This window comes from Primulina tabacum, chromosome 2, assembly GCF_025594145.1.
Source record: "Primulina tabacum isolate GXHZ01 chromosome 2, ASM2559414v2, whole genome shotgun sequence".
NCBI classification, from domain to species: domain Eukaryota; kingdom Viridiplantae; phylum Streptophyta; class Magnoliopsida; order Lamiales; family Gesneriaceae; genus Primulina; species Primulina tabacum.
Window position 1 is genome coordinate 11985852 of NC_134551.1, and position 9696 is coordinate 11995547.

General features: G+C 38.5%; 1 protein-coding gene and 1 non-coding gene across 2 annotated transcripts; one reads left to right on the forward strand and one right to left on the reverse strand.

Moving 5' to 3' along the window:
* Positions 1-5011: 5011 nt before the first annotated feature.
* LOC142537512 (uncharacterized) lies at positions 5012-7231 on the forward strand. The gene is made up of 5 exons (XM_075643023.1): positions 5012-5117; positions 5375-5669; positions 5799-6235; positions 6735-7030; positions 7145-7231. Exons 1-5 carry the CDS (start codon positions 5012-5014, stop codon positions 7229-7231), a joined length of 1221 nt encoding a protein of 406 aa, XP_075499138.1.
* On the reverse strand, positions 5447-5552 carry LOC142538113 (small nucleolar RNA R71). The gene has a single exon (XR_012818653.1). It is a non-coding gene; the product is annotated as a small nucleolar RNA R71 (small nucleolar RNA).
* Positions 7232-9696: the final 2465 nt, after the last annotated feature.

Sequence of the window (9696 nt, forward strand, 5' to 3'; positions counted from 1 at the left end):
GTGGAGGGACCAGTCAACCACTCACTCGACTCACTCAAGAGATACTGTCAACCACAGCTGGAAGGCAAAGAAATGTTAAGCCAAGAATTGAAGTTCGGGATTCAAATCCACAATGGGATTCTATAAATAAGAAGGCAGAAGGAAGATTAAGGCATCACTCAATCTTTTCATTTTTCTTCAAAATAATTTATAATATTTTCTGTTTCAAGTTTATGATTGTTGTAATTTCGGCTACTATAAATAGCTAAACAAGTTTCTCCTCCTCTAGAGGAGGTTACTGTTATAATATTTTGTATGTTTGAATAAAAGAACCAAGGCTTTTTGTCCCTCTCATGTATTAGTTTCAAATTGAACTACTTTACTATACACCCTGAGGTAGGAAAAATACAGGGTTGTGATAAGTGTTGTTGAAGGAATATGCGTCAGGAACCATCTGTTGCGACTACGTGGTTAGGCTGTGAGGAGCAGTCTGTAAAACCCGGTGGATATAACTCGACGGAACTCTTGTCAAAAAGGTAAACTGTTCAATTTATTATACGGAAGCATGATGGGCCATATATATATAAAAAATAATTGATCATTTGATAATGATATATAGGCTGAAAACCTTGCGTAGCTATATGTCTTGGGCTATATGCTTTCAAGAATAGGCTCGATAGGTATAACAATGCCACATACCAAAAATATAAGAATTAAGGGGGTTTTTGAAAATTTTAGAAAATTGGGGAGTTAAAAAAACTTTTAGAGGGTTAGGGAGTAAGGAGAAAGTTGAGTTTGGAAAAAGAGAGAGATTACAAATTTCCTAAAACGTTTGCTATTCGTTTTACTTAAAAAGTACTAAATTTTTTTCTCCTAATTAAAATCGGCCGAACTACTCAAATAAATATATAAAATGTTTTGCACCATTTTAAAATAAAACAACAAACTAGTATTTGAAAAGTCAAAGAAAATCGTCAAAATAGGAAATCGTTAAAAGTTTTACCAAACCTAAAAAACAATAAATTTGAAAAGTAAAGCCCATACAAAAACCTCTCAAAACATGAATAAAAAGTCGTAAAAATATTTAACTTAAACACAAACGTAAATGCGGAAAAGTAGAAGCGCTGGTCCTCGGGTTATGTGCACCTCCAGTCCAGTCAAATCAGGCATCCGAGCCTCCCTCAACCTTATTATCATACTCACCTGCATCAATCACACCTAAAGAGTCTAAAGACTCAACACATCATATTCTTGATAACAAATAATACGTATAAAACCACAAGCAACCGTGAAAATACATTTACGTAAAAATACCATTTTCATGACATGCATAAACTTCAAAACATACACATTTTCATAAACATTTTTCATATCATCCTCAACATATTCATATACATATTATCATCAACATATACATATTCTTTTTCCTTTCGTTAAATTCAAATCGCTAATTGTAACTTTCATGTTCGTCTACGTGTTGGGCGATGGATCCATCTACATGTAAACGCAGTACTGGGCGGCGGAGACATCAGCGACACTCTCACCCTTCAACTGAGCCTTGGCCTTACGTATTAACATATCATCGTATTCATATTCGTATTCAAGGAAATACGATTGTCGGGCTCCCACTGGGACCGTCACCCTCACGATATCTCCAACATATCATCGTATTAGTCACAATTACTTCACTTTCTTTAACGTTTCATATTCTAATCACTTTATAAAATTTAAATATGCATATAACGCTTTTTTTTAAAACCAAGCATACAACCTATCTTTTAACGTTATTGTTTCATCATAAAAGTCCATAAACTTTTGAAGTAAACATTTTAACATATAAAAATCCTTAAACATTTAAAATTAACATATTAGCATATAAAACAGCATTCAGGACACTGCCATGACGTTTACTAATTTTTGGGTATAAAATTACCGTTTTACCCCTAGACTTACATTTCACATTTTTGACTTTTTTTAATTTCATTGACTCTAACATGTCCCAGATAATTATTTAAGCCTAAATTAAAATTCTCAATATTTTATGTAGCTTAAATACTAGATTTTTTAATTAATCTTTAATTATTCATTTTTAAGGCGTTTTAATCCCGAAAAATTTCAAACTTTAATATAAAATTCCTAAATTCAAAACTTAGACTTTTTATATTATTTTAGCCCTCGTAAATCACAATTCAACCTTCGTGAGCTGTGTTTCGATTTATTTAACAAGGAAAAACCCTAACTTGACCCATAAGTTTCAACCCCGAGCCATGTCCCGATTTCCTCGAGCCACCCTCAAACCATGCTGGCCAAACTCTGAACAATCCCTCTGGCCACCCTCCTGGACCCTTGGAACCCATAGACTCGACCCCAGCCATAGAAACCGAAGCCCCAACTCCAGCTCTTGCATGGCCGAGACTCCCACTTTGGCAAGGACTCTTGTTTACTCGCCTAGGACCTAGCCAACCCAACCAGCCTATCGTGCACCTTCCTAGGATGCTAAGGACTCACCCTAGCCCAGCCCTAAGCCCCCAGGCCGAGCCATCTACCCTGCACAAGCCCGCGCAAGCCTGTGCGTTTTCCTTTGGGCTCTCAGATGGGAGTCCTAGCTTGCTAGAACTCCTTCCCAGCCCTGGTGCTCGAGTCCTAGCATGGCTAGGACTCCCTCCCTGACTCACACAGACCCTGACCGAGATCTGGCCCCAAACCGAGACCAAGCCGACTGATATAGGTAGATTTTACGTGTTTTCATATTATGTGATAGCTCATTGTGTTGCACATATCGTTTAGATTGCATGCATTTTGTGACATTTTGGCATATATTATGTTTTATTGTTGCTCATGTGTCTCGTAGGTGAAGACGCACGAAATTCGTGAATAAACTGAAGAAAATTCATCAACTTGCGAGAGACATGTGCGCCCGGGCCCCTGCAAGGTGTGAGAAAATGGAATTTTGCGAAAGTCATCCACCCGGGCGGAAACTTATGACCGCCCAGGCGCGTCGATTAAAAAATTAAAACAAGATTTGCGCAAGCCATCCGCCCGGGCGGAATATCATGTGCGCTCGGGCGCATTTGTTTTTTTTTTGGAAATATTCTTGGCCGATTTCTTCCCTTATCGCTGAATGAGGTAGGATATGAAAGGGATTTTGGAATGAAATTCATTCATCATTCAGCAGCCAAGGAGTCTAGAGAAGGAGAAAAGCTTGGAGCAATTGCTTGGGGTTGAAGATTTCAAGATTTTCGGGCACCGCTTTTCGCAGATCTCGTCTCGTCTAGTATTTCTTATTTAGAATTTATCGTTTAAACATTGTGTTGTTTATTTTCACTATGAATTCGAGTAGCATAGTCCGTGGATCTACAATTTACATAGACATATGAAATTGGATATACGCCGATAGTCATAGTCCGGTAGGGCGAAAACTAGGGGATTTCATAGATCGATATGCGATTTACTCTTGATAAATAATTAAATACATTTAATTATTTCACTGAGTAGAATTAGTTTGGCATAGCTTGAGAGGACATATTCAATTGAATAGGAAATCATGTCGGAAGCATAGATCATTATCGAATGAATTAAGTAAATAAAGAGGGGTAGGTGAACCGAGATTCCCAACAAATTCCTTTCTCATTGAAATTTAATTAATTGGTCTAGATTCTATATCTCATTATTTAATTCTTGAATTTTATCTGTGAGTTTTTTATTTAATTTTAGTAGTCATAAACAACCATTCAAATTTCGTTGCTAAAGATTTGATAACTGGAAATAATAATTGTAAAAGACAGTCCCAGTGGAACTAGACATGTCAAAATGGACTGGCGGGGCGGGCCAGCCCGCCACCCGATGCAACCCGCCATTAGGCAGGGCGGACCAGCCTGCCATTTTGGCGGGACTCCAAATGGCCAACCCAGCCCAATCCACCTTGGGCCGTGGGTTAGGCGGGCCGACCCGCTTAATTTTTTTAAGAATAAAATGCTACTAAATATATTATATCAGTACATTTAAAATATATAAAAGAAATATCTTTTATGAGAAAAAACATATAATCTTAATAAATTATTTTTTAAATCTAAATTAATAATAATTATTATTATTATTATAACAATTAAATTATATTTCATGAAACAACTGATTTTTGTTTTAAAAAATTAATGTCCAAGCGCAATTTGCAAAAAATTACTTGAAAAATATATCATATTGATTTAGTTATTATTATTATTTTATTTTTATTATAGAAAAATAAATTGTGTGTAAAGATGCACAGATACACATGAAACTAATAAATTAAGCAATAGGATTGATTATAAACATATTTAAATAACTTAATTCTTAAAAAAAATCTGGAATAGAGTACCGATGCATGTGTATATAAAGAGAACATGACTGGTACTTAACTAGCATATAAATAATTTCTAGACTTATTTAAATTGATATAAAAAACATAAAAAAACAACTAGCATATAAATAGCGGAATTTTAATATTAAAACTTAAAAATAAAAAATTCTACACTAATTTGGCGGGCCAGCCCGCCCCATTTAGGCCCAACTCGTCTTTGCCCGCAACCCAAACGGGCTCAGCCCATTTGACCCGCCTCCAAACGGACTGCTATTTTATCAATCCAACCCGCTCAATTTTTATAGCGGGGCGGGCTGGCCCGACGGGCCTGACCCAATTTGACAAGTCTAAGTGGAACGATACTCATACTCTTGTACATCATACTATAACTTGACATCGTGCACTTGGGATTAATTTTCGAGCATACAAAACCATATTTTTATTGAGGATTCCACAGTGCAAGTTTAGCTCGATCAAGTTTTTGGCACCGTTGCCGGGGACTGTTAATTCACAATTTTATTTTTAATTATTTTCTTTAGCATTGTTTTATTTTTCTTGAGCCAACACTCCATATTTTATTCCAGATATCTTTTCCAGTGCATGCCAAAGTCACTTGACGTGGAGCTTGAGCAGTTTGACCCTCAAATTGAAAGAACTTTCTGTAGAAGAAGACATCAGCAGAGACTGAAGGAACTGATGGAGAAGCACGAGCACGAGCATGAGGAGGAACACCATGAAGATAGACATGTTGAGATACCACGCCGCATTCCGATGCTAGAGTATGCCCAGCCTTCTTTGGATGGTGCACGCACCAGCATTGTGAGGCTTATTGTGCGGGCAAACCACTTCGAAATCAAGCCAGCTATAATTTAGATGATTCAGAATACAATCCAGTTTGGAGGATCTGCAGTAGATGACCAAACACGCAAATCACGGATTTTCTTGAAATTTGCGATACTTTTAAATTTAATGGAGTTTATGATAATGCTGTTAGTTTGCGTTTATTTCCTTTCTCCTTGCGTGACAAAGCTAAAGCATGGTTAAATTGTTTGCCTGTAGGTTCGATCACCACATGGGAGGACATGGCGAATGCATTTATCATTAAATACTTTCCTCCATCTAAGACCATGAAATTGCGGGCAGATATCACCACATTTGCTCAATTTGAGCAAGAGTCTTTATATGAGGCATGGGAGCGTTTCAAAGATCTATTACGAAGATGCCCTCATCACGAACTGCCACTTGGGTTAGTCGTTCAAACCTTTTATTATGGCTTACTCACTCCTAATCGTACTATGATAGATGTTGCTGCTTGTCGGAACCTATTTAGAAAAACTGCTGAGGAAGGATACGAGTTATTGGAGGAGATGGCTGCTAGCAGCTATCATCCTCAATCTGAAAGAAATATCCAGCGGAGAAGTGCAGGAGTTCACCAGGTAACTGACCTTTCTGCTATTATTGCGCAACTTGAAGTCTTGAACAGGAAATTGGACGGCTTGAATATGGGTGGCACGGCTATGCATCTTCAAGAGATATTATGTAATAAGTGTGGAGGTGAACACTTTGTAAAGTACTGTCAAGATGGCAATCCCTTCTATGTGCAAGAAGAGGCACCAGTGAATCAAGTGGGAGTCCAAAACCGCCCAAGAAATGATCCGTATTCGAACACATATAATCCTGGATGGAGGCAACATCGCAACTTCTCATGGGGTGTTCAAAACAGTCAGAATCGACCACAAGGAGGACAACCATATGGGAAACAACCGATGTACAGATATGACCCTCCTAAAGAAGAAAAGTTCAATTTGGAGCAGATGATGTCTAAGTTCATCTCAGCCACCGAGGATAGACTCCAAAACCAAGATGCATCGATAAAGGGGCTAGAGAGTCAAATTGGACAGTTAGCTAAGATGATAGCAAGTAGAGAGCCGGGCACCTTGCCAAATAACACAGAGACCAATCCAAAAGAGCAAGTGAAGGCCATCGAGTTGAAGAGTGGGAAAGTTTTAGAGTCCAAGGAAAAGAAAAGAAGTCAAGTACCGGATGAACAGACTAAGACATCCAAATGTAAGTGTTCTAACTATACACCAGCACCCAATGCACAATCAAAAATTGTTATACCTCCCCCTTTCCCTGCAGCATTGAAAAAAGCAAAACTTGATGCGCAATTCGGTACGTTTCTTGAGATATTTAAAAAATTGCATATCAATATTCTTTTTGCCGATGCTTTGATGCAAATGTCTCATTATGCTAAATTTTTAAAGAACATCTTAGAAAACAAGAGAAAATTGGAGGATCACATAACGGAAAATCTAACTGAAAATTTCTGCTTTGGTGCAAAACAAAATCCCACCAAAACTTAAAGACCCAGGGAGTTTTTCTATTCCTTGCACCATTGGTGATGTTGTTTTTCATAAAGCTTTGTGTGATCTTGGTGCGAGTATCAATCTTATGCCTCTATCTGTATTCAGGAAACTCGGATTAGGAGAGTCTAAGCCAACCAGGATGTCCTTCCAACTGGCAGACAGATCTGTCAAATACCAGCGAGGAGTCATAGAGGACGTCCTGGTAAAGGTGGACAAATTTATATTTCCTGCAGTTTTCGTGGTGCTCGACATGGAGGAGGACATGGAGATGCCCTTGATTTTGGTGAGACCATTCCTTGCGACTGACAAGGCTCTGATTGATGTTCAAGAAGGGAACTTGAGATTGAGAGTGTGCAAGGAAGAAATTACTTTTGACGTCTTTAATGCTCTTAAGCACACACTGCACACGGATGACTGTTTTTGAATTGATGCTGTGGATTCACTTGTGTGTAATTTTGTGCAGGATTCTATGAAGGACCCATTGGAAGCCACCCTCACAACTGAATTGAAGGTGGATGACTTGGACGAAGAGAAAGCTAAAATAGTGTAATACTTTAATGTCAATCATCCATGGAAAAAGCCAATGAGGATGAGACTGGAGGATCTGGGAGAGCGAAGAGATTTGACCCCTCCAAAGTCAAGCATCGAGGAACCACCGACGCTTGAGCTCAAGCCATTGCCTCCGCACCTAAAGTACGTATACCTAGGTGAGAATAACACTTTACCTATCATTATTTCTGCAGCTTTGATAGATGCTATGGAGGAAAAATTGTTGCAAGTTCTCAAATATCACAAAAAGGCATTTGCCTGGTAGGTGGCAGGCATCAAGGGAATAAGTCCATCAATCTGCATGCACAAAATCTTGATAGAAGAAAAGTACTAACCCCTCGTGCAACCTCAAAGACGACTCAATCCAAAGATGCAAAAGGTAGCGAAGGCTGAAACTATTAAGCTTCTCGATGCAGATATTATCTATCATATTTCAGATAGTGCATGGATAAGTCCTGTTCAGTGTGAGCCTAAGAAAGTTGGGATTACGGTGATTACTAATGAAAAGAATGAACTTATTCCCACGAGGACTGTTACAGGGTGGAGAGTTTGTATTGACTATAGGAAGTTGAATGATGCCACCCGTAAGGACCACTTTCCCCTTCCCTTTATTGATCAGATGTTGGAGAGACCAGCGGGACATGAGTTTTACTGTTTTTTAGATGGGTATTCGGGGTATAATCAAACCACTATTGCACTTGAGGACCAAGAGAAAACCACTTTCACTTGTCCTTATGGGAATTTCGCTTTCCACCATATGCCTTTTGGTCTTTGTAATGCCCCTGCTACATTTCAGCGCTGCATGGCTGCTATATTCCATGATATGATTGAAACTTTTCTTGAAATATTTATGGATGACTTCTCGATATTTGCCTCTTCTTTTGATGACTTTTTTGCAGAATTTGAAGGTGGTGTTGATGAGATGTGAGGAGACAAATTTGGTGCTGAATTGGGAAAAGTGTCATTTTATGGTACAAGAAGGCATAGTATTGGGGCACAAGATATCAGAGCATGGAATAGAAGTGGATAAGGCAAAAACGGAAGTTATCAAGAACTTACCACCTCCGACATCCATAAAGGGAGTTAGAAGTTTTCTCGGCCACGCCGGTTTTTATCGGCGTTTTATCAAAGATTTTTCAAAAATTGACAAACCTCTATCTTCTTTACTTATGAAATATGTGCCTTTTGATTTTGATTCTAACTGTCTGCAGGCATACGAGGATTTAAAAGAGCACTTGGTGACGGCCTCTTTTTTGGTGGCACCGGATTGGGATCTACCCTTCGAGGTCATGTGCGATGCCAGTGATACTGCGGTGGGGGCTGTACTTGGCCAGCGGCAAAACAAGGTATTTCACACAATTTACTACGCAAGTAAGACCCTAGATGAGACTCAATTGAATTATGCAACAACTGAAAAGGAATTACTTGCAGTAGTATTTGCGCTTGACAAATTTCATTCATATCTTGTTTTGTCCAAAGTCATTGTTTACACAGACAACTCTGCACTTAAATATTTACTTGCTAAGAAAGATGCAAAGCCACGCCTACTTCGGTGGATTTTATTGTTACAAGAATTTGATTTAAAAATAAAAGATAAGAAGGGTGTTGAGAATATGGTAGTAGATCACTTGTCTAGATTAGAATTTTTTAGTAATGAGTGTGTCAATCATGCCATTAATGATTGATTTCCTGATGAGCTGCTATTTGACGTGAAACATTGTCCTTGGTATGCAAATTTCGCTAACTTTCTTATCACAGGCACACCACCACCAAATCTATCATTTCACCAACGAAAGAAATTCTTCTCTGACGTGAAACATTATTTTTGGGAGTAACCATTCTTGTTTAAGATTTGTGCAGATTCCATGATAAAAATGTGTGTTGCAGAGGAAGAGTTTGGTCAAATTCTCAACCATTGCCATGACTGTGAGGTAGGTGGTCATTTTGGACCAACAAGGACGGCATCTAAGGTACTTGAATGTGGCTTTTATTGGCCAACCCTCTTTAAAGATGCTCGTTCTTATGTGCTAGCCTGTGATAAATGCTAGCGGACATGTAACATCTTTAACCGTCATGAAATACCATTAAATAATATCATTGAGTGTGAGGTTTTTGATGTGTGGGGGATAGACTTCATGAGACCATTTCCCAGTTCGTTCACGAAAAAATATATATTGGTTGTGGTTGATTATGTGTCTAAGTGGGTAGAGGCAGAAGCATATGCCACTACTGATGCTCAAGTGGTCTTGAAATTTTTAAAGAAAAATATTTTTAATAGATTTGGAACACCACGAGCAATCATTAGGGATGGTGGCACCCATTTTTGCAACAAACTATTTGAAAAACTCTTGAGAAAGTATGGTGTCACACCTAAGATCTCTACCCCTTATCACCCTCAGACGAGTCGTCAAGTGGAAGTGTCTAACCGAGAGATCAAGCGGATTTTAGAAAAAGTGGTAGGTGTCA